Below are 25,715 nucleotides of genomic sequence, written 5' to 3'. Positions count from 1 at the left end.
TGCTCCTTGTGCTGTGCCTGTGGTACCTCTGCCACCTTCCCTCCTCACCCTCCTCCAAGGGAGGAAATCAAAAATCAAACCCTGGCCTTGCTTCTTCCAAAGGTGAATTCTGCCAGGTTAATTAAGGGAAGGTTATGAATTTCTGCAACCCTAAAGGCTTGAAGAAGCCCATTGCACACAAGTGCAAGGCAGGGGAAATAGAACTGGAAGTTACTGACAAATGAAAATACACTTTCTGTTTCTCCCTGCTGACACCTTCCCTTGTTTTATGATTCGTAAGGAAAGCCTAAGCAGTCACTGTTCTTTCAGAGGAGAAAAAGAACTGCTCTGGTTTGTTTTCCCTCCCCCTCTTGAACCAATGTTTCTTGGAGGTGCTTTGTCTTTGCTTTTGGGGAGAAGCTACCTTGAGTACACCAGGTGCACATTTGGAGGTTTTCTATTCCTTGATTGTCCATTTTAAGGTAAAATAACACTCCTTAAAAGAGTTCTGTTGTGCCCGAAGCCAGCAGATATGCCATCAGAATGTCTCAGCTGAGAAATTTAGGAACAAAACAATACCCTGAAAGAAAGCACAGTTTAGTTTTACAGTAACAGAGAGCACAGCACAACTGTTCTGTACTCCAGACTCAATTTACTACAAAAAGAACAGAACTTCAGGCTAAAGTATGTGACATATCAACAGGATCAAGAATTTATAGGGCTGGATCCGGCTGCCTTGAGATCAAGGTACTTTAAAATAACTTAAACCAGCTGATGATCTTGCATGTACTTAAATACCTTCCCTGAAAAGTGTTCAAAGATTAGGCACATTATTCCTCAGCAGGTGATTTTGCATCTGGTTTATCCCACAGTGTCTCCTGTCTGCGGGATTTTAAGAGTGTTTATTTCTATCCTTTGATCCTGAAAGCAGTCAGGTAATATTTCCCTGAAAGCTGCACTTTGGACAGGACAGGTGACACCTTTCAGAGGCCTTTCAGGGTGTGTTGGGCTGTAACATCATCCAGTAGCCCCAAACTCAGGAACCAGATTTAACTTGCAAAAGAGGGAAGCTAGAAACCTTTTTGGGTTTATATGAGGTGCTGAGGTGTGGAGCCTGAATCTGTACAAACAGGGTGAAATCCCTAAATTATGGATGACTGAGGGTCATCATCACAGTTCTCAGTGATGGAAAAGTCAGCTGGATACAAGATCCTACAGCACTTCTAACACTGTTGTTACTCTGGTTTCCTCTGCTTGCCTGCAGTAATTGCCCCTCATGTTTACTTGTATCAAGAGCTTTTATTTTTCCAAATTACATTATATTCCTACTTCAGGCTCCTAAATATCACAATCAGAAAATGTTTGTTTTCCTTGTCTTCCTGTCTTTAAGGATTTAGACAGATTGTCTAATGTTCTTTACGCTGTCTTCTTTAATCTCCCTGTTGTGCTTGTTCTTCTCTGAATGCCTAATAGTTTGTCAAGCCAAATCTGAATTATTTCAGGAATGAAAAACTATAAAGAACCAACCAAACTTTGAATATGGCAGAAAGGTGTTTTGAAATTTAAAAAATGGTTTTGGTTTGTTTGGGTTTTTTTTAACTCTTGAGGTATCTCATATCACATTAGTTTGTTCATCTTCTAAATAAACAATTCTGTCAAGTTTGCAGATTAGTCTTTATTTCAGTGAAATTTAAGTCCATTTCCTGCTTTAATGCTTTCTGAAATGACACAGATTCTTGAGCCAGGTGTGATTTGCACAAGCAAACCTCCCTTGCACCAACAAGCTGCCTGGGCAGCTCCATTGGCCAGAAAAGGTGAGACACGTTGGTCTGGTGCCCTTCAGGAGAAAAGGAATCAGCATTTTGGAAGAGGTGAAAGCAATAAAACTGGATATTCTGGGAAGGAAAGACCAACTTTTGAATATGCAGACAGTACCATTTCTGTCACATTTCTGCAGACCATAAACTCTCACCTGAGGTCCAAATGAGGTGGGAATGTTAAACACTGGTGAGGCAGGGGGCACACAAGGGAACGGCTGCTCTTCCAAAGTTTATTCAATTTATTTGTAAAAGTCATTGAACATTCTCAGCATCACAGCTTTAGCCCATTCACCATGCAATTGCTGCCCACACTTAGCTGTTAATTCACAGAGATGAGCAGGACTGGGTCAGTGTGGGCATGGAAACCTCTTGGAATCACCAGGAAGGGGAGGGAGACACAAAAATCAACTGACAAAGCTGTTACTTGCACAGAGAACCTTAGAAATTCCCAGCTTTTCAAACTACTCTCCAAATTAAAGAGATTAAAGAGAATTTGCTACTGCAGCATTGCAAGTGCCCAGTAATAAATCATCATCTGATATTTATAGCCCAGAATTAAGACTGGTGACTCAGACACAGCACTGACCATTGAGGAGTGAAGTCCTAATATCCCAATCTGGAGCAGAAGGGAAAGGAATAGCTTTCTGATGTGAAGTCAGACAAGTAATTTCCTATTTAAAATTTGATTAGATAAAATCTTTTGAACATGTGCTTGTAAAGCAACAGCCTGTTTAAATATGTATGGACTCTGCTACGACAGCCAGCACAAAGAACATTTGCAGTAACCTGAACGTGGAGGGGCAAGCACAGCGCCCTGGGCTAAACTCCATCAGGATAAATCTCTTACACAGTAGAGAAACACTAGAGCTGATGGGGGGAAAGCTGTTTTCTTCCTATTAAAAAACCCACAAATTCGTTTCTCTATCGAAAAGGTTTCATTTTGAAAAACGGAAGCGTTTGTTGTACAGATGCAATTGGAAGAATGTTAATTTCAGAGGATGTTTTTTTGTAGGTTTTGAACACAAAAGGGAAAATATTAATTCAAGCTGGAATATTTTGCCCCCTGCAAATAATATTTAGCTTTTATAATAATAATAATAATTTACTATAAGCTTGATATTTTTAGCCAGAAAGTTCTTCTTGATTTAAAGGCATTACATTCTAAAATTCACAAGAAAGAATCGAAAGGCCAGAAAACAACAAGATGGGGGAGTTTGGTCTGATTCTGACCCAGTAATTATCACTGGGGATTTTGCTTTTGACTTAATGAAACAACAGCTTGAGCCAACAAACAAAGATTTGGATGCTGCTGCCCCCCTCCCTCGTGTGCAGGGTGGTAACCCTAAAGCTGCTGCAAAATGCTGCCCATGGTGATGTACAGCAATGAGCCTGGCCTGTGCCAAAGTACAGAAATTCCATTGGTTCAGATTAAACACCTGTGCCACTGTCTGTTTTTAATATCCTGATTTATCTCATTTACAGAGGCCATGGTTGCATTGGGAACTCAGCTATTGATAATAAAATATCCTCTCAAAACTGGGATACAGCTCCATTGCAAGTTCAAGCAGAGAATCCCGTTACAAAGCTTGACACAACTGCATCCAAGCAGGAACATTTTATCACTCATCATTAAAGATACCTGCAGAACAGTCCTGGGAATTTAAATATTCATGTTGTATTCACACATTAAAAAAATTACTATCTTTGAAAATGACCAACTACTCATGTTCACTGGAAGTAAATTTTTGTCCTTCTCTATCCATGGAGCTCTACATTTTTTATTAAAGCCATGGGAACATCATTCCTTTCATTGAGTCTGTTGTGTGAGAAACACCCACGTGTTCCAGGCAGTCTGGTCACTACCTGTTGGACTTGTGTTCATTCCCTGGACCTTAGGGGATTTTTCTTGAAAGTTCCTTGCCTTATCCCTGCCTGCCAGGGTCTCTCCAACCACTGTCCTTGCAGATTTCATTCCAGCCCTCCAAGGAGTGTGGAAGCAGCTGGCTGCTGCCTGGGTTTTGCTTTTCCAAAGCAGAAGAAAAGCCCTGAGCATCCTCAGAGGCACCGAGTCACGAGGCTGTGTCATACCCAAAGCCACAGATGTGGAGGCTTTTCTTGTAGCTGCAGAGCAGTTCTGTGATTGGAACTATCACATCTTTATATGTTTCCCCCTCAGACAGGGTGGAATATGGCATTGTCCTGTAAGAAAGCCAGACAGCTTCTCAGCAGCCTCACCTCCTGTGATGCCTTGGGGTGGAACAGGGGCTGGACAGAGTTAAGAGAATAAAGTGGGTGTTTATTGAAGGCCTTCAACAGGCACACCTTGGGCAGTCAGAAACCTCCCAGAGGCTGCACCCAAGCTGGAAGATGGTCACAAGTTTCTCAGACAATTACAAGTTTGGTCCATTTCCATCTCAGGGGTTAATGCTCCAATTCCAGCTTCAGCTAATGAAGTCATTTACCCCCAGTTTGCTCCCCCAATTCACTTTTGTTTATTCTTTCAGGGCCTGAGGCTGTGGGGTGTCCTTGGGCTCCAGGCCCAGAGGAATTGTTTTATCTGGCCAGAATGTGAAGACAGTAGTTAACACTTTATATGAAGTTCAGAGTTATGCACTATTGCAGCACAGGATTCAAAAACATAAAGGCTAAAATCCTAAGGCAGCACTTGCAGTCCAGTCATTGCCTCCAGTTTCAGTGGGTGTACATGGAATAACTTCCTCCTGTGTCTCTCCAACCCACAGCCTGTGGTGTGTGACCCTGTGGGGTTGGGAATGCAGATTTTCATGGAGCAGAGTTCCCTGCTCTGCTCCCTTGGTGCTCAGAGGAGGTTCCTGCACTGTGAGCAGCGTGTGAGGTTCCTCTGGGCACAGCATCCCCGTGTGGCTCTGTCCTGCTCCAGGGATCCTGCTGGCTCTGCACACTCCAGTAGGAAGGTGCTGCCTGTCTCCAAGCTGCTTTAAGCCTCACATGAACTCCACATGCATATCATGAACTGAAAAGAGCTTTATCAAAAAAAACCCAACACTTTAATCACATTCCAGAGGCCTGACATGTTAGCAGGCCCTTGACAGCTTGTCAGTAAATGAAGAAGATGTGTGACACTAATGGGGACACAGCAGTGGTTCAGTATCACACCCAAATGCAGCACTGGGAAATGCCCTGTGGGAGCCTCCCCATTAATGCAAGAAAAGCCCCAAGAAATCAATGTCCATCCCTGGGACTATAAACCCCAAATCTTTCTGAGTTCACACAGCAGCCTGGGCACTGCCAGCTGAACTTCTGCTTTAAAATCACTTTGCGTCCTCTTTGTCGAGCACATTTGCATAATCTGTGTCACAACAAAAATTGGAACTGTGTTGTATCAAAGAAGATTTGAAATGAATTTTTTAAACTGCAGATAAATCATAAACTTATTTTTGCAAACTATGTGAAAAAGCATTGTGAGCTGTAAAGATTGCAAACTGTAAAGAAGTTTATTCAAGGGAGCAAACACACAACCACAGAAAATATTTTTCTATCTATATAAATACACTGAAACCCTATCAATCTGCAGAATACATCAAAAGGCTTTATAAGAAATAAGCAAATTATAAATTCCTGGAGTGCCAGTTTTCTTCCACAGATTATGCAAACATTATGTGTGCTTCAAGTAAAGTTGCATTTTATTAAAAATGTAACTCGTGATAAAATAGATGTAACACTTGAATAACCATTTAAAATTTATATTATTCTCACCTTATAAAATAATATTGGAAAAGTGAATTGCACTAACACAAGTGTATTCATTGTGCATGAAATCTCTATTTAGTCTGTAAAGTGCAGAGCAGACAGATAGTGGCCATTTTCTGGTGCTGTAATTACTGTGTCACCATTTGTGAAGCATTTATGTAAAGTACAATGCTTCTGACTAACCATGGCCAAACTCTCTGCATCTTGTTAAGAATCAAATCATTGTTTTCAAATCTTTTATGTTCTGCTGACAGTGGAGTGCAATGTAATCCACCACCACTTACATAATCAAACACAATCCCTTTCTTCCATGTGCATTCTTTTTAGATGGATTTATGGATTATGCACCTTAATAATGTAATATTTTAAAAGCAGAAGATGATTATAAAATAGAGATCCTTCTTTATTTGTTCCCTCATGTTGCAAAGAAGGCTTGAACACGGGCACAGGTGTGTCTTTACTTAAGGCTTTTTCTCCTGTTTTGCAGACACGTGCCTTGGTTTTTGGTGCAGGTAACTTTGCTGTGGTCCCCTGAAAAAGCCTTAGGGTTAAATCTTTGCAGTGATCCTTTCCCACACTGGTCACAGCTGCTGGGTAAATGCCAGCAGGTTTAGAAGGTAAATAGTCAAAAATCCTCCCCTGGCAAGTGTTCAGGTCCTCTGCTCTTTCCACTTCAGCCATGTCACACATCTCATTGATTCCTGAGATCTGGGGTGTGCTCATAAATTCCCTTCCAAGACAGAAGGACTTCCCATGCCAATCTCCTCTTTGGGAGTCTCCCTGTGCTGGGCCACAGCAAGCCCTGGCAGTGCCTGTGGAGCTGGGTGGCCATGGCAGAGCCACAGCTGGCACAGCCACACCAGGTATAGCCACAGCTGGAACAGCCACAGCTGGAACAGCCACACCAGGTATAAACACAGCTGGAACAGCCACAGCTGGCACAGCCACAGCTGGAACAGCCACAGCTGGAACAGCCACACTAGGTATAGCCACAGCTGGAACAGCCACAGCTGGCACAGTGGCAGAGCTGTGTAGCAGAGCTGTGTGGCCCTGGCAGGGTTGTGTGACAGTGGCAGAGCTGTGTGGCAGTGGCACTGCTGTGTGACAGTGGCAGGGCTGTGACAGTGGCAGGGCTGTGACATTGGCAGAGCTGTGGCAGTGGCAGGGCTGTGACATTGGCAGGGCTGTGACAGTGGCAGGGCTGTGACAGTGGCAGAGCTGTGGCAGTGGCAGAGCTGTGACAGTGGCAGGGCTGTGACATTGGCAGGGCTGTGACAGTGGCAGGGCTGTGACAGTGGCAGGGCTGTGGCAGTGGCAGGGCTGTGACAGTGGCAGAGCTGTGACAGTGGCACTGCCGTGTGACAGTGGCAGAGCTGTGTGACAGTGGCAGTGGCAGGGCTGTGACAGTGGCAGGGCTGTGACAGTGGCAGAGCTGTGACAGTGGCAGGGCTGTGACATTAGCAGGGCTGTGACAGTGTCAGGGCTGTGGCAGTGGCAGGGCTGTGACAGTGGCAGGGCTGTGGCAGTGGCAGAGCTGTGACAGTGGCAGGGCTGTGGCAGTGGCACTGCCATGTGACAGTGACACTGCCGTGTGACAGTGGCAGATGAGGCACTCTGTGGCTCCCTGGCTGCCCCCACAGAAGCAGCAATCTGTAATCTGTGTTCTCCTGGGCTCTCGTGCAAGGCAGCTCTCACAGGCACATCCCAGGCAGGCTGCACTCACACTGCTCCCTTGGAACCGAAGCCTTTTGTTCTTGGAAAGCGTTAGGATGTTATGAGCTTAAGGAGATTTATCCTGAAAGGAATTTTGAGAAAATTGCCCAGCATTAGTGCCTTAAAATGCCCATCATCAAAAGCACGACAGCTAAACTCCCAGGCAGTGGGTGGTAATTTAATAATTGATGCATTCCTGGGAAGCTCACACCTTTTTTCTTGAAAATGCTGCATTAATACTTTTTAAATTCTTCATTGGGCTAAGATAGTGCAAATGTGTTAGTCTGTGCTAAGGAAATCTGGTTGTTACAAAGTGTAGATAAATTCATGTCAATTATTATTTAATAAATTTATGTCAAGTGTAGATAAATTTATGTCAATTATTTATGTCAATTATTGCCTTAAGTGAAGACTTCTTAGGAAAAATACACAAACATGATGAAGTTAAATGACTGCTGGTAAATAATACCGTGCACCAAGAGTGATGTTCTGCTTATTTTTAACATATTTGTTAGAGTTGGAGACTTCAATACTATAATCTACCAAAGCAAAGGTATCATTTCAAAAGGGACAACAGGAAGCATTTTACAGAAATCCTGTGCCTGTGAATTAACACAGCCTCTACATGAGAATTGGTCAGATACTTTTCATTTTATTTAGCTGCCAAAGCAGCTGTCTGTACACTAAAGCAGCTATATGGTTGCACTCATCTTTTATTTTATTTTATTTTTTCCAGTTCAGTCTAATAGCTTGTCAAATAATGTTGGGAGTAAATCTCAGGAAGTGGTGATATGGATGTGGTTAGGGCTTTCTTGGGGGCTTCACTTGAGACAGTTTCTTGAGGAAGAAAACTAATTGGATGTGCTGGCTGGAAACAGATGTGTGAGCATGTGTGGATTAATGGCACTGAGAATGGTTCTATTTTGAATCCTGGCTGAAACAATCAAGGTTTAAGATCAGGGTGTGTGTAAATTTCTGTTTAATGAAATAAATCACCTTTGAGCTGACTATAATGAGAGTTTAGGGTCGCTGTGCAGAGTAGCTGGAGGTACCAAACACCTGTGGCATTTTTTGGGTGCCAGGGTAGTTCTGGTTCCATGTGGAACACTCCCAAGCAGTGGCACAAAGGGTTTGTATTCCCTCCAGCTCCAGAGAAATGGGGAGTCCCTAGCCCCGTGATCACTCCAAAATAACATTCTCCTCCTGCTGTCAGCTAGCAAGAATCCCTGGAGATCTCCCACAGTTGCTGTTTCTCATAATGTCTCATGGAAATTGCTGAGAAATACCAATAATTAGGAAAAAATTATGCCAAGTTCTCTTTTTCAAACACTCTTCCTCGAATCTTCCCCTTTCCTACAGCCAGTCATAAAATTCCAGACTGTTAGTATGCCAATATGTTAATACAGCTCCACAGGATCTGTCATCTCAGTTAACATCACCTGCCTTTAGTGTTTCCATCTTTTGAATATGTATTAAAAATATCAGACAAATTTTCAATGCAATGGTATATTAGCAAAAAAAAATAAAAATAATTGCTGTATGCAGTGAAGAATGTACATTGGTATTGTGTGCTCTATTAAAATAAAATTACCTTCAACTTTAAATAATATTTATTTTAAAATTTAAAGCAGGTCATCTTTGGAGATGAACAGGCATGGCCCCTTGCCAAAAGAACAATCAGATTTTCTGCTGCAGAATATATAGAAAATCATAACAAACTTAATTACCTGTACCACTGCTAAAGGCCCTTCATATCTTAGCACTCTTGAGATTTAGCAGATTGTATCACATCTTCCTGATTAGCAATTATGACTGAGAAATGAAACATTCTGACTTACTAAAATTAAAAAAAAAAAAAAAAAGGTTGGGTTTTAAAAGAAGACAGTCTGTGAACAGCCTGGATTTTAAAGTAAAACAGCTTACAAGAGGTGTTTAAATTTCAGTGCATTTTCTCAAACTACCTTAATTGTGCCATGTGAATAAATACCAGCAGAGTTTTCATTTTCTCATCTCTTCTGACCTCTATAGGGGTCAGTATCTCAGCCTGAGGATTTGAGGCTTTTTTATTATTATTATTATTTCTTTTTAGGTTTCTCTCACAGAAAACTTAGTAGCATGGTCCATTTTCACAATAGATAGCAAGAATGCAGTACTCAAAATCTCTTCACCTGAAATTCCTGGGCACTTTTTTCAGATGGGTATGTCTGAAGATCTCATCAGTCTCAAATATAAATTTCTTTGAGGGCCATGAGAGGAATGCCCAGGTGCTGGACAGGTTCCCCTGGGAGGAAGACTCTGAGCCAAGGGAAGGAGTCAGGGCAGCATTTGTTACAGGGTGCTGAGGCTTGGGGAGCAGCTGAACATTTCAAAGGGCAAAGGCTCTCCTTGTGGCTGTGAGCTGTGAAGCCATATTTCGCTTTCTGTTCTTTATTAACATTCCCTTGCTGTTGCTTATGGGTAAAAAGTTTTTTTTTTCTAATTTTCTGGCGCTATCTCAGAAGCTGCTGATGCCTTTGGATTCAGATATTGGCATTTTTTATGGGCAGAGAAGAATGTATTCAGTGTATCACCAGAGTCCCTTTGCTGCTCACGCAGCTCTGGAGGTTCACAGGACCAGCTGTCGCTGCTCCTCGTTTTCCCAGCCCTCTTTGGAGTTCCTCTCCAAGCTCCTGGTTTCCTGGGCCCTGCTGATAGCATGTGTTGCCTTTTCTCCAGCTGTGCTCCATGCCTTGGCTTCCTTAAGCATTCTTTCCTGGAAGTAAAGCCTGATCACACCCATTTGAGCACAGTAACTCCATTTCTGCCTAATTCTCTACTAATTCTTTGCAAGCTTTCAGTGCCTATCAGAAATATCTTCCCAACATCCTCCAGACACTGTCCTTTCTCTCAGCTTGAGAGATTCCAGTTTCTGCAGCCTGGAATCCACAAAGGAAATCCCTGTCCCAGCTCCTCTGGCTCAGCCCCGCTGGCTCCAGCTGCAGCCAGGCTTGCCAAGGGCAAATGTGGAGCGTGGACAGCAGGAGCCCTGGACTCCTCTGGACTCTGCCTTGCTAACAGGAGCAGTCCTCAGGGGCATTCTCTTGGTTTGATGGTGATTTTGGATGGGAGAAGGAAGGAGATCTGAGCCTTGTGGAGAGCCCAGGGGGTGATCTCACCAAGGGCAGGGCTGGCTGTTCGCTCTAACCCACAGGAAAGCTGCTTCCATCTCTCTGCTTTACAGTCAGGGCTGTTCATGTGCCTGATTTCAGCAGGTGTCTTGGCTCTAGAGCAGATAAGAACAAGTTTTGTTCCTTCTGAGCTTTCTCTTGCTCCATGCCAGGTTTCCATAGCGTTTCCTTCTGTTGCAGTGAGGATCACAAGGGATTTTCCCCACTGCCTGCCTGTAGCTCCCTGCTCTGCAGAGCTGTTGTGTGCCAGGGGCTGCTTCTCCTGCCACTTACCCTGACCTGAAGCGAGAGGGATGAAGGACAGGGAGAGTGGGGCTATTTTTATTGACTGGTAACTCTAAGGCAAGTCCTGCAGTCAGTCAGCTGCCCAGGGTGGTGTGCTATCTGGCGATGTCACAGCAGAAGTCAGATTGTCCTTGGAAATCAACCTGCTTTTCTAATCAGGTAACATTCTGAGGAGAGCCTCTGGCTGAGCTGAGGCTCCAGCCCCAGCCTGGCTGGGTCAGGCTTTGCTAGGTCAAGCCTTGCTGGTGCACATGTGTTCACACTCGTGTGCATGCACACCCCAACCATTCTGGTGTCTGCATCATGTGGGATCCCACTTAATATCCTCCTTTTCCTCGTCTTCAGCATGTGCTTATCAGCTGAGCTAAGGTCTGTTTGCTCTCCCAGCTGTGTGTTACAGGCTCAGATTACTCTTGACTTTAAAAATCAACACTTGTTTAATTAAAAGTAATTTTCAAACAGTCACTGGAGTGCCAGATGCAACAACTGGAATCATCTTGCCTCTCATTGCCTTTTTCCTCTCCTCTCTAAAATACCCAACAACAATCAAGAAGAAATTGGCAGTATTAAGCCAAGGAAAGAAAAAAAAGATAATAGGCAAAGAAAAGCAGCATTTACAGGTATGGCAGCCCCATAGAATGAGCTGCAATATATCAACTCACCTTAAAGAACTGAGGCCAGAACTCATCCCTGCTTCATTTGCCATCATATTCATAAGTGTCATACTTACTGCTCTGTATTATTTGAAGTTGTATTTTTAACGTTGAGGAAACTATCATAAAATGTACTGCAATATTGAAACATCACTGTGAAAGTGAAAAATGGATTTTTCCATAAAAATATACTCTTTTGTGGAATTATGGCCCTAGTGCAAATGTACTCCCTTTCAGCCTGCTTCTTGGATAGTGTGCTAATATTCTAGCTAGATGTATTGTCTGCAGGCACTGGACACAATCCTCTGGGTGTGCAGAAATTAGATAAGGAATAATTCTTTTGTATAATAGCATCCCTTGTGTAGTGTCCTGTGCAATACAGTAAAATTAATTCAGGTTCTCTCCACTGAGCTTATCTGCTGTCCCAGCATTAGAGTGTTCTTCTCCTGCCTTTTACCTGGGCAACAACTATTTTCTTACTTCATTCTGTTCAAGTCCAGCATGGGTAATTCACAGAGCAGCTCTGATCCCAGAGTCAGCCTGTATCACCTGAAGTGTTCTTGCAACAGGCAACTGCTGGGTTAGGTTGAAGAGTCAAATTAAATGAAAGAGTCAAATAAAATAAGAGACAAATAAATGTGCCCCAAAGCAGGGAAATCCCTGCCTGGTTTAGTGGAGGGTGGTCATCCTGCCTGTGTCAGGGCACTGCTCAAAGCTTGGACTCATCCTTAGGAGAGCTCCTGTGCCTGATCTGGGTTGTCATTTAAATACCCTATTGCTCATGAGATGGTGTCTGTATCCTATTATATATAAATTACCATTTTAGCCTTCCCTTTGAGGGACTCATATAGTTAAGGCTTGGCTGGAAAGAGGAGAATCTCTGCTGCTTACTTTGAGCTGAGAAGTTCATTGTCCAGTGCTGGAAACTGGATTCACCTTTCCCCTGTTTGCAGAAAATAACTTTAGGCCCTTGCTGGCATGGTCTGTGCCAGAGAAGCCTTCAGCAATACAGTCTGTCTGGCATGGCCAGAGCACAAATCAGTCCTGTGGGTTTCTACTCTTATTCCCCTACAGACACTTTCTGCCCTCAGCCAGAGTTTGTTCCAGACTTTGATATAATCACAGTTAGACCTGGAGTTGTGGACTCTTGTGGTTTTCCATCAGAGACATTACTGTGGATGGCTGTTAATGGTGAATCTCTGTCTTCTAACGCTTCTCCTGGGTGGCACATGAGACACTGGGCCATTTCCATTTGTATTTCCTAGTAAAACATTCCAGTCTCTGTTTCCAGTTGCTCATAATCACAAATAATCCCAAAGATGAGGGACTGTGCAGCCACATAGTGAACATAGGTAGCTCCTCTTCTGCTTTTTTCTTTTCTAACAAATACAGCTGCAGAACATCTGTGTCATGGGCTTTCACATCTGTGGACGAGTCTCAGGTTGACTTTTGGTATCTCACATTCTGCCCTTATGTTCCTTGGTCACTAGAACCTACTTAATCATCCCTTTTTCCATTCTTGCAATATCTCACTTACTTTGTGTGTTCAGCTGGGGTGATGTTTTTTCCTTGGTGCTGCCAGAGGTCCTCAAGTGGCACCAGACTGTGAGTGGGTGCAGAGCCATGAACACCTCCTGTGAGTCCTGTGTGTTAAAGCCACACTGCAAAGCACAGCCCTGCTTCTCTGGAAGTGTGCAGTGCTGAGGAAATACAATAGTCAGAGCTTTGTGGAGGAGAGAACACTTAGGTCCCTTTAATAGGAACAGGAAAAACCACTGGGAATGAGGGGCCTGGGGAAGGGTTTACACAGAGCATTCATTTTGGTAATATCTAAATGAGTGTTTTATCTAAATGGGTGTTAATATCTAAATGGGTGTTTTCTGACTATAGTTATCCTGAATTTTAAGATGAAAGGTCATGTTGGACTGGGTGGGATTGAGTGGGGTGGGTTTTAAGGCAGAAAGCTCAGAGTGCTTTAGGCCAGTGCTGCCATTTCATCAGTTGGGTGTCACTCAGTGTCACTGAGCCCCAGCTATTCTGCTCTCCATCTCCTGTGGCAGATTCTTCCATCAGTGGATTTCCATGGAGCTGGACCTTGCTCATGCAGGGCTCCCCATCAATCTAACACTTCTCCTGGTGGAAGCTGAGTGCTGCAGAGAGCCATACAGACCTCGTGTAGCTGACAGTAAACAATGACAGCCTCTCTTCTCAGCACCTCAAACCAGCAGATATTGTCACTCTTTTCACCCTTGTGTCTCAAAGTTCCTTTGATTCATGTGTGCTCCAGACACTTTTGGTGTAAAATACCCTGTCTGGTGCAGCTTAGGAGCTCATCACAGCCTTACCTCTTTCTGAGTGCCCAAAGCTCAGGAGGAAGGAGCATTTTGGCAGCCCAGCTCTCACAGGATGCAGTGAGTGGGTACCAGTGGCTGTGGGTGGGCAGTGTCAGTGTTCACAGAAGGTTTGGTGTGCCAGGGGAGAGCTCTGGAACTCTCAGTGTGTCACAGTGCTGAAGGGTGTTCACCTTCCCCAGTGAATCTGCACTTGTGTACTGCATGGCCACAAGTCCTTTTCTAGTATTTGTGGTATTTCCTTCCAAACAAACACAATTCGGTAGTACTTGGATAGTGATCTCTAGCCCACCTACTTACATGGTATCAATTACAGCTCTACTGGAGCTCCTTAGACTTTCATCTTCTTTTTCTTCATTATGCCCCCAAGACTTGTTTTCTTAATTTTACAGCTGGAAAACTGGCATAGGGAGCCAATGGGAAATAGGCCAGTCATTCCACATGAGTTATGTTTTGCATTGGTTTTAAGTGAGACTCTTTAAAATATAATTAAAAGCTTTATTGTTCCTTGATTAATATGCTGCTCTGTTTCTAGTATAATGCCACATTATCCATTGTGCTCCTCAGCTATTTTACAAATATTTCTATGCTGTGTTTATTTTGGCAACTGCTGCCAGATGTTGACTCTATGAAATCTTTCCAGCTTTTTAAAAGCTGCATTGTTTTTCTGTCTAGAAGATGCATCCATGCCAGGGTATTGTGACATGAGGAATTGCACTTTCACCTGGGAGACGTGGCCTCTGGCCCTGGTGTGCCAGGCTGAAGGGATGGGGAGCAGGAAGGGGGAAAGAGCAGGGTTTAGGTGTGTGCTGCTGGCTTTTTCCGAGGGGAGGGCGCAGGAGGGGAGGTGACAAGGGGAGCAGGATGGCAGCTGCACCCACTTCAGAGTCTGATAGGGATGAATGACCAGCTGCACCCACTTCAGAGTCTGATGATGAGGACTGGAACAAACTGGGAAGGTGACCCAGGGGTTTCAGTGTGTGTTTTAGTGCTGGGCAGCCCCAGGTGGAGAGGAGCCTCTGTGGGGGCAGCATGGGGTGTGAGCCAGCCTGCTCTGCCCACCTCTGCATGGCATTCCTGGAGTTACAGGCTCTGGAAATCCAAAGAGGAGCAGGACTGTGATGTGTTTGCCATGCTGTGTGAATCCATGTGCACTGGTTTGAGTTCTACACAATAAACTTCCATGGAAATAGGTGGTTTAGGCCAAGTTTTTGAGTGATGTTCATTGGCAGCACTCGCACAGCCAGATACAAATCTGGGCCAGACCTTGGAGTTCAAGGTATATGTCAGATGTATGACTCCATGCTTCTGAAGCTTTTGGGGAAACAACTGGTTTGTGTTGCATTCTGTGGCTTCCATAATCTTGCTCAGGGTTCTGTGTGCCAGATGCATGTCAGGAGCTGAAGCCTCGTTTGTTCTGGGTGAAGGATAATTTCCCCCTGGAAAAGGGAAGGGAAAAACAAGCAGCAACTTCACTTCTGTAGATATTTTATTTTATTTTATTTTTTTTTGCTTTCTCCATAGACCTTTTGCTCTGAGCTTCAAGACAGAGAATCTATCACAACTGCTTTCTGTTTGGATCTGGGCATAGAAAAAATGTCAGGAACATTTGAAATCTGGGGCTACCACAGATATCCATGCCCTTCACAGGCTCCATCACATTTCAAATAACTTTCTGGAGCTGATGGGAAATCTGAGGTTGCCAGGCAGAACAAATGGGACAAAACCAGCAGTGTCCCCTCCAGATACCTTCCAAGATGTGGCTGTCACTTTTGGAGTTCCAAGGCATGAAGCATGTCCCAGCAATCCTGTGGCTCTCTCTCACTGCATCAAGCACTTCACTCCTTGGGGTTTCTCCTTTCCCACTGCTCCAGGTAACAGAATTAAGGAGTAAGTGAGGACTCACCTGCTGCAGTGTGTTCATCTGGAACTTTCCCCCTGCATGTTGTATTAGAAAGTACAATTTGATGGTTGCCAATTAGCAGAGCAGCCATGCCTCCCTGGTAGTTGCAGGGATTAGCAATCCTGACTCTGCATTATCATTTGAGACCTTTCTGTGGCTGACAGGCCGTGCCATGGAGTTCCAGACAGCCCAACTGAGTGCTGCAGAGCACTTTCATGTTAAGAGATCATTGTGCTGCTGAAATTAGGTATGTAAAATAAACCATCTAAGGTTTTGCAGGCTCTAATTCAGTGAGCAAACACCATAACCCTCATTTTATTAGAACTAGGGGCTGATTTACAGACATCCTGCAAGGTGTCTGAAGGGACTGGGAACCATCTCAACAGAAATATAGATTCCACAGACTATGGTAGTCCATGCTTAAGGATTCACTTGAATCCTTACCTACCCTGTAGATAATTGCAAATGCTGAAATCCACATGATTTCAGGCCCATCCCTGTCCCTTTTGAGTCTTACATTGCCAAGTTACTCTGTTTTGTTGTTTTTTTCTCTAAATCAAGCTAACATTAATAAACAGAGGTTTGTTCCTTTCCTGCAGTGGTTTAAAAAACAAAAAACACGGTACAAAATCAACCTAAAATAATTTTATCTTTGGCCCCGTGTGTTGTAAGCAATGTTACATTATTTAAGGGTCCTTTAAAGATTAGCCTAAACAATTCCCCATTTCCTCTACATACAGCCTCCAGTTCTATTATTACCAGTCACTGTTTTATTGTTGTTGTTTAGGAGGAAGTCTTTAAAAACACAACATGTTTAAACAGGTTGTGGTCAAAAGTTTTGGCACAGACACGAGCCCCGTGTGTGACACTGCATGTACTCAGTGAGCTTTTGGAGCTGAGCCCTGCCCTGCTCAGACACCAGGGCAGTGCTTTTCCCTCACTGCTGCTCTTGGGGGGAAGTTCTGTGTCTGCAAACACCAGAGGAGTTATCTTCAGGTAACTGATGATCCCTGAGGTTGAATGGGTACCCTGTGCCTTCCTCCCATCCTCTCTGGCCACACTGAATCAGCCCCTGGCACCAGGTCTGGTTGAGGGCTCTTTATCCAGAGCAGGATTTTTGTGTGCAGGCATCTGGAAATCAGTGATTTACTCCTGGGGGGGTTGAACCTTTAAAGGTTCCTTCCAAGCCAAACTAATCTGTGATGCTGTGACTTTGGCAGGGGGTGTGCAGAGGAAGCTGGGGTGATTTGTAACACCTTGGGGGGCAAGAATTTGTGCATTTCCCCTGCTTTGGCTCAGTAGCTGTTTGTCTTGCAGAGCTCCTGAGACCTGAGGAAAGGAAAAAGGATGCCCAGCCATTCTCTCAGTGTGGTACTAGTTTGCATACGCTGCACATTTTCTTCAAAATTAAGTGCATTCATTTGCAATGTTTCTCTTCCTTAATTAGGTTTACCGATTGCCAAAGTGAAGAAATGTGGTCTTTGCTTTTGAGGATAGTTTATGAAAACTGCCTGTGCAATACATCTCTTAGCCTGTTCATAGCATTGCTTCCAGGACTCAGCTGTGCTAAAGGAACAGGGCTAAGCTGTAATAAATATTATTTCTTCTAGCTTTGGATAAGTTCTGGCATCTTAAGGAAGGTTCTTACTTTCTTATGATAATGAGTTGATATCAGAGAGATGCAGAGATAATGTGGGAGTGTTGTATAAGCCTGACTTTTGTTGTTGTTGCAGATCTTTATGCACTCAAACCAGCTCTGTGGAGCCAGTTTCTAAATATCCACCCATTTTAGCCATCAGTAAAAGCTCTCTGTGGAGATTCACTTCAAGAAATAATGATTTCATCAGAAATGAGTAAACACTATTGTGTTGGGAAGATACTGTGTCAACAAAGCTAGTAGCTTCTAAAGCTGCTTTTGCTGGTTACTGTTTTGGGACTTCATCTTATTTTTTTTAAGCATCTGTGGATGTGTTAGGAGTTCTTTAGCTTCCCTCTAAAGTACGTTTGACCTCTTGGTTTGAGGTACAGGGTTTTTTTCCTGGTTACTCTATCAGCTCAGGAGCAGAAGTGACTGTGATGGATGCTGAGGCCAAGGCTTGAGCACAGCTAATATCAGGGTCTGTTTCCTTATCACCAGCTCTGGCAGCAAACCAGGCTGTCCTTGTCCTCCCTGCAGGCAGTGCCAGGTGCTGAGAGCAGGCAGGGGCTGCTGATGTGTCCCAGGCTCCTCTCTGGACAGCAGACAGGCAGCTCTGCTGGCTCAGAAGAAACACACTGAAATCCAAAGGAAAAATCAAATCAAAGCACAAATCAGGAGCTGGAGCCACCACTACCAGTCTTGCTCTTTTGAATTCCTAAATGCAGAGCCTTCAGGAGTGCCTTTAGCATGGGGTGGTTGTAGCACCAGCCTGCTCAGAAGCTGTGATGTTTTTCATTGCCATTGGGGTGTAATGATATCACAATAACAGTATGGATGAGAAGCCCCAGTGACACCCTGGGTACCCTGAGCCAGAGTGTCCAAAACGTGGTGCCTGGCCCTCAGCCCCCTTGCCACCAGCCCAGGGAGACCTGGCTGCAGTTTATGTGCTGAATTTGCCTTCTCAGAAATGTGAGGGGAACAAGGAACTTCCCTGATATGTGAGACAAGCAGGCCTGTGCTTTCCACTCTGGAGGAAGAGGTCTGGGAAGCTGGATATAAAAGGATCCTGGATCTCCAGCCAGGTATTCTGTTAAATGGATGCCACTCTTTTGGACTAAACTATTCCAGTAGCCAAGCAAAGGAGCAAAACAAACAAAAAAACCCCCAAAACCAAAAAAAAAAAACCCCTTTGAAAAACTAAAAGGTCAAGAAACCAAAGGGTGTTGGCTCAGAGAGTGCTGCTGAGTAGCTGGGTGAGGGCTGAGCTTTCAGAGCCAGAACCCTTCTCAGTCCTATGAATGAAGAATAAAGAGTCGCACTTGTTTTTTATGATGCATCTTCTTTTAATTAGGGACAGTGACTGTTTCTGATTGATGATCCTTATGCCAACTGAAATGAAACTACCAAAGGCATTTTTTGAGTAGGGTTGGGTATCCTTCTATGAAGTGCTGCAGGAAGTGGTGTGGGAGCCCTGGCAGTGCTCTGGTGTCAGGAGCTGGGGCTGTGCCTTGGCTTTAGGTGGGAAGGAGAGCAGGAGGTGTTGGCTGAGCTCGCTGAATGTCAGCTGGGAGTGCTTTTACTTGCAGGTGGCCATCTGTGCTCCCCTTGAGGGGCAAGATGTGCAATTTATTCCTCACTGCACAGGAGAAATGAGCTGAGGAGATGTGTCCTGCAAGGGCTATGGAGCAGTGCAGAGCAGAGCTTGCCCTGGGAAGCCTCACTCCAGGAGGGAAACAGGGATGCTGTGGATTTCATTTACTGATGGCTGGGAGAAGAGTGAAATCCATCCTTAACTTGGCTATGTTCTGAACAAAGCCAGGTAAACAAACAGTACTTTTATTCTTGCAAGATGTGCCCAGAGGAGAGAGGACAAGCTCTGCTGTGTAGGAATGATGCTGAGGCCAGCACAGGTTACTGTGGAAGGAGATGATTCCAGTGCATTGACCAGAGGCAAAACCACATCTCGTTCCACCAGTGCTGAAACTCTGAGTGCTGGAAAGGGCTTTGACAGAAACAGGTTGTACCTTCGTGGTGACAATGATACTTCCCTTGTTTAGCCCTTTGTACCAAAGAAATTCAATTATTACCTAAGAAAGCATTTGGTTTTATTAGCTTAGCTCTACTAGCTGAAATTACATATTATGATGTGTCTTAGTCCGAGTTCTGTTTGCAAGGCATTAAGTTGCTTCCTGTAATTTAACTCTTTAAATACATTCAAGTATCCAGCAGATGTTACCAGGCAAATTCAATGTCAGGCCTGTTCCAACAAGGATACCTGGTGTGTATTTTTACACACTCACAAAGGAGCAGTTGCTGCATGTGGAGTCAGGTGTTCCTCAGGGTGGGTTCCAGCCTGCAAACCGTGCCTGGGAGCGTGACCCAGCTCCAGGGGAAGGGCTGGGGGATGTCTGTGGCTCTCACAGCTGAGCATCACAGAATCACAGAATCACTGGCTTGGAAAAAAACCTTTTGAGAGCATCAAGTCAAACCTATGACCTAACACACATCCATCCTCAACCAAGCACAGCACTGAGTGCCATGGCCAGGCTTTTTTGAAACACCTCCAGGGACAGTGGGCAGACTGTTCCAGTTCCCAGTGACTCTTTCAGAGAGTCATTGAATTTTTTTCTAACATCTAACCTGAAATTCCCTTGGTGCAGCTTAAGGCTGTGTCCTCTTGTTGTTTCCTGGGAGCAGAGACCAACCTTCACATGACCTCAGCCTCCTGCAGGGAGTTGTAGAGAGTGGTAAGGTCACCTCTGAGCCTCCTTTTTTCCAGGATGGAACCTTGAAAATTGGCAACAAATGCAGAATGCTGCAGTGTCAGCATCCCAGCAGGGTGAGCCCTGGAGGCTGCCCTGGTACCCAGGCACAGGCACCTCTCTCATGAGCACTGCTGCAGTGCCAAGGAGTCAGTCTGGCAGGCCAGGGCAGAGCTGTGCTCACCCTGGGATGGTGCAAGGGCCTCTGTGCATGCTGATTTCTTACAGATGCCACCCCTGGCCAGCTGGGTGTTGTCAGCACAAAGGTGGGGATGGAGCAGATTTGAGAAACAGCATCTCTCTTTCTCAGCCTGTTGTATGAATGGTGGGAAAAGCCTCTCAGTTTTGTCACAATCGGTGTCTTTGCTAATAACTTAAAGGGTTGAGTTACTTACATGTGGGGCTGAAATAGCTCTAAGTGCATTTTTATTGCCTGGCTCTGGAGCTGCCATTTACAGGTTTAACAGCCCTAATGCTTTTAAATGAAAGGAGGAGTGTATGTGGTAGAGTGTTCCAAAATGATGTATTGGACACAAGTACAGCACTAAAAGTCCTGTTCTGTTTTCTGCAGGATATTTTAGTTTTGCAGACTCTGGTTTTAAATATCCTACAGTGGACCAGTAAACACTGAGAGGCTTTGAATGAGTAACAAATGCTGTTATATAAATCTCATATTTAAGAAAATTAAACTGTTCACGTACAACCATCTACTGAAAATATACCAATTTTGTGGATTATTTTAACACCTAGAGTTAGTTTTCTGCTTTTTGTGAAATTAGTATTACTTTTGCTTTCTGCTCCTGTCCTCTTGTTTCAGTGTATTTAAGAAACTAAAGTCAGAGAAATAGTGCACTGGAGGAGCAGAAAGCTCCAGGATGTCCTCTGCATGTGGAAAAAACAGAAGAGGTGCTAAAATAGCAGCACATTATTATTTTTTTTTTTTTAAATTGCTCAAAAAAGGAAAGATTGACATTCACAGACTGCTCAACTCCCTCTATATTCATAAATGCCAGAGTACTTCAGCAGAGATAAGGGTGATAATCTCCCTTCTGTAGATAAGGAGAGTGAAGCACAGTGGCTTTCAGTTCTCACAAACTTAATTGTGCAGAGATCCCAGGTCCCTTCATCTGCATCCTTCATCACTGGGCCTTCATCCTCCTGCCTCTCCTGCAGGTTTTTGGTTGCCCCTAAGGGCACAGGGGCTGTGGCAAGAGGCTTTTCTGACTCCAGCATGCAGAGTGCAGTTAACTCACAAAATCTTACAGCCAAGTGCTCTTGTTTGGTTTGTTTTTTGTTTTTTCTAATATCATTAAAGACATTTGCTTGTCTTTCTGCAGGTACCTCCTTAAAACTTCATATTCTTCTTTTTAGTTGCAGAGCATGTTTCATTCCTCTGGCAGGTTGGCAGATGCATTGCTTTTAGGCTTTAACTGACCCCCATAAAATCTGTGAATAAGCAAAACCCTGGAAAGTCAAAATCAAAACCTTTCTATATCAGGTGTTCCATGATGCCTCAGGAGTGCTGTCATGTGCATTTACCTTCTGTCAAGTGGCACCTGGTCTACGTTCTCCCACATTCAGGATGCCATTTCTTTTCTACAGAGACTTTTAAAAAAAAACCTCATCAAAAAAAGGCTTTGAGTAAATTCAGCATCTTATGCAAATTAATTTTTTTTTTGGTGGAAGATGTGGATGGCATCCTGAATCTACAGTGATGAGCTTTCAAGAAATATCATCTATTTGCCTGTTCATCCAAGTGTGCTGTGTTTAATTACTCAAAACAGTTTTATAGGTCCCTGATTCAGTGTTGTAACTTGGGCTTTTGCACTTTCCTTTATATGAAAGAGTAATGTTAAAGCTGTGAAATGAGCAGTGACCAGAGGTGAGCCTAGAACTCCACTGTTCTCTGTCAGGAAGAGCAGCAGCAAGCTTTTTTCTCTTGTATCTCCCTTTGCAAGAAGTCATCTGTGCTGAGCTGATGTGCTAATCATTCTTCTCTGTAGTGTAATTCCTAGAGTATTCTAGCCTTTCCCATTTCCTCCAGCAAAACCTTAATCATGATGTATTTTGCTTTTCTGGTAGCCATTAGATGTATAATTGTTCTTCCTTAAGTCATATTAAATTATCCAGCTGATTACCTGCTGCAGCAGATTGTCTGGATCATCTTGCACTTTACCCACCATGAGCAGACCTTTCTCTGCTGCCCTAAAAAGAGAAGTGTGTGCAGATTCTTCCAAACGAGTTTCTTGCAGCATTTTCAGATTACCAGTCAATTATTCAAACTCTGTATTTTTTAATGACTCCACAATTTTTATTCTCACTCTCAAAGTCGTATTTTCTTAATGACTGCACAGTTAAACCCCTAGAATTTACTTTCACACTGCATAACTCACAGAGGATGGTCTGCCAGGGAGGTGTTGAGTTGGGCAGAGAAGAAGCTCTTTGAGATTGCAGTGCAATGGTCACCATCTCATGACCTGTTCTGGTGCCTGCTCTGCCCTCTTGCCTGCTGTTTCTGACCCACCAGCTGAGCAGCAGTATCAAGGACATTTCACACAACCAGGAAAGAGAATTTTTCAAGTTTATTGAACCTCAGGCCATATTGCATTTGACACTGCTTTCCATGAGCTTTTGCTGCTTGTTAGGGAGAGAGTCTTTGTGGATTTGTATGATACTCCTTACAAAGAAGCCGGGGTTCCCTGAAGAACTTTCAGGGAATCTAAAACAATCCCCCTGCTATTCAGATTTTTCCCCACACTCCTTAACATTTGGCCAAGGGGGTAGGAGCAGCACAGAGTTTCTCAGGTGGGTGAGGCAGGTCTAACAATACCTGTTTGCATCCTCAGTGATGGGCTGAATGAAGAGATCAGATCCATCACTGAGGGAGGGTAAAACAATTCACGAGGGGCAGAGCCCACATGATGAATATTTTATTTATATCCTACCTGTGCTGAGCTGAACAGAACAGGGGTTCTTTTCTGCCTTACATTCCCAAATCTTACTGTGGCTGTTCCTGAGCAGAGGCAGTGCAGAGACGAGCTGGGCCAAATTCCTGGCTGGTGGAAGTGGTGCTGCCTCTGCACTTGAGTTACACCAGATTGTGCTAACTGGGAAATTCAGTTTTCTTCAGAAATCTTCACAATCTTCTGAAACAACATTGCTGAGGATCCTTCCCCAAGCCAGTTATTTTTACTGTCTCCTTCTCCCTTGCACTAAGCAGTATTTTAAAACCCTTCCTCCCTCTTCAGGACCTGCTCTGTAGGTGAGCCCCCCAAAGCCAAGCTGGCTCACAGCTGGCTCAGCCTGTCCTTTGAGGAATGTGTGGAGCTACCATGGCTGAGCCACAGCTGAGTTGGACCACCCATCTGAACTCCATATTTTTGGTACAGCTGATGAGAGTTTCAGTATTTATTCTTCTCAGCCTTGCCATACCAGGCAGACATCAGAGGTTCCAGCAGCATCCAGTGCCCCAGCTCTTGACGCAGAAAGATGCCTGTATATCCCTCTGCCTGGAATGCTGCTCCTTGTCCCCACACCTTTCAGGGCTCTTGCTGCTTTCAGGTTCCCACTTGCCTTTCTCTGAACTTTCCTCTCCCTGGAAAAGGCCAGGCTCCAGTGCTGTGACTGACGTGTGTGCTGGGTTCTTGCCTCAGGACTTTCAGGTGCTACAAACTCCCTGAGCAAATGGGGCTTGTTCATTGCCTTTTTGTAAACTTTCTCTCACTTTATGTGGATGAGAAAACGTGCAGTTTGAATTCCTTTATTCTTATAAAACATTCTTTGGTTTTGTGTGTGTGTGTGTGTGGTGCAGTTGAGAGAGTAAACCTAAGCAAACAGGCAGACAGATGCTTGTGCTGAAATCCTGTGTTAGCCTGGGTTAGCTACAGGCTGCACCGTGTTCTAGCCCAGAATTTCAGTCTGTGCAAGTGCCACTTTGGTTTGTAACACCCTGGGGAAGCAGGGTTTGACCTGGAAGTGAAGCACCGCTCTTCCCTCATGTAGGTGATGTAGGCTGGCTGTGACTGAGGAACAGCAGACTTTGTTTTCTTTACTGGGGGAAGTGTCAATGCTGGTTTGCTTTCCATACCTGGTCTTGCATTTTTAGTTAATTTTGTGTTCTGTAGTAGTACATTTACAGTCAGGAATACATTAGGAAATGCTTGTTTGCCTATGTGAGGTGTTTTGAAAGTTTATTAGACAGCAGAGATTGGTAGGCAATCCATGGTGCTATAAAAATAGAATCACAAAAGCTATTACAAGGATATAATGTGCAAAGAAATGTCTTTCCTTCAGTTATTAATAGAAAGGTTTAGGTTTATGCCTTTGTGCTTTTGCAAGCCACAGACACTTTCCTCAGCCTGAAGCATGGTTTCAGCCACAGCATGTTCTCATCCACAGATGAAAAACACCTAAGGAAGGAAAAAAGAGAGAGGGGGAAAGATCCCAGTGCTCATGTTAAGTCACTGAGGGCTAAAGCAAGCTCTGTGTTTCCTTTCCTGCAGTCAAACAAGGTTCTGCAAAGGGCAGAAGAATGTTTTCTGAGCAGCAGCTGCAGGATGTGCTGGGGAGTCCTGCTGGGATCAGAACTCACTGCCAATCCTAATCCCAGGCTGGCCAGATTTAATTCCACAGTTCAATTTCACAGGTTTGAAGCACCAAGACCATTGAATGTGACTGGCTCAAGTGTCACTCAGATCCTTCCTGCAGAAGCTGCCCTGAGGTAGCAGGAAGATGATGCTCCAGCCTGACAGAGTTACTCAGCTCCTCTCCTGGCTGCAGGGTGGGCACTGCCAGCCCTTTGGCAAAGCCCAGCAGTGCCAGTCTGTCCTGGGATGTTTGTGGATTCCTAATTCCTTCGGTGTGTCTGTGACATGTGTGCTTTCTGGAGAGGTGTTCCTCAGCTGCCCTGGCTGTCAGGCTGTGCTGGGGGTGCAGGATTTGGTGCTGGCTGTGGGAAATGGCTTCCAGAGCATCCTCCCACGTCTGGGTGTTTGCTGCTTCTGCCTGCTCAGAAATGACACACTCCAAAACTGTCCTGGATCTTTCATACACCGTGTTATGCCTTCCCTATTGAGTTAAATAACTTTGGTGTATATTGTTTGTTTTAGAAAACAGAAATGGTGCTGGTGGTGCTGCTCCCCATGGAAACCTTTCCTTGTTGAGTTGGGAGCCTGTCTGTGACCCCACCAAGGAACTTCTGTCAGAGGAGTGCAGGCCTGAAAGCACAGGCAGAGCTGCTTTGGATCTGCAAGAGACAGCCCCATGGGCAGGGGTTTCTGCAAGCTGGGAGCAGTGAAACCCATTAATGCACACCCTGGGGGTTATTTATGGATTCACTGATCGTGGTGGAGGGGCTAACGGGGGAGGAAGGAAAGGTTGTGCTCAGTGTTGAGAATATTTTGTTTATAATTTTAGCTCCTTGCTGAGGTTTCCATGCCCAGCACAAGAACCATGAATGTCAATTCCTTTGCACGAGAAGCAGTTTTCCTTCTCTTTGCTAGTGTGTATTAATTAAGTCAAATTTGTGCCTATTCCTGTAGTATTAAATTTAAATTCATCTCTTTTCAACAGGAAAATTCATCCATATTCTAAAAATATTTAAGTAGTTTTCTGTTATTTTAATAGATAAGGTTGCTTCTCAATAGCAAGAATTCAAGTAGTAACCCAGCTTAGACTAGGTTACCCTCATAAATTATATCTTCGTAGGAGGAAGA

General features: G+C 44.3%; 1 protein-coding gene across 9 annotated transcripts in view; it reads left to right on the top strand.

The window, feature by feature from the left end:
• Positions 1-25,715, top strand: part of LOC111933764 (glypican-5-like) — a 370,583-nt gene that overhangs the window by 288,689 nt on the left and 56,179 nt on the right. For 4 of the 9 annotated variants that reach the window (XM_086843679.1, XM_086843681.1, XM_086843675.1 and 1 more), the window contains one exon: positions 3,282-3,513. The exons of the other annotated variants lie outside the window; for them this stretch is intronic. In XM_086843679.1, the coding sequence (XP_086699805.1) occupies positions 3,282-3,463 (182 nt within the window). In that variant the 3' untranslated portion in view covers positions 3,464-3,513. Of the gene's footprint in view, positions 1-3,281; positions 3,514-25,715 lie in introns of those variants that run through there. 9 annotated transcript variants of the gene reach the window in all.

The sequence above is a fragment of the Cyanistes caeruleus genome, chromosome 10, assembly GCF_971803275.1.
Source record: "Cyanistes caeruleus chromosome 10, bCyaCae1.hap1.1, whole genome shotgun sequence".
Taxonomy (NCBI): Eukaryota; Metazoa; Chordata; class Aves; order Passeriformes; family Paridae; genus Cyanistes; species Cyanistes caeruleus.
Note: the sequence above shows the minus strand (reverse complement) of the source record. Positions and strands in the feature narration are given on the sequence as shown.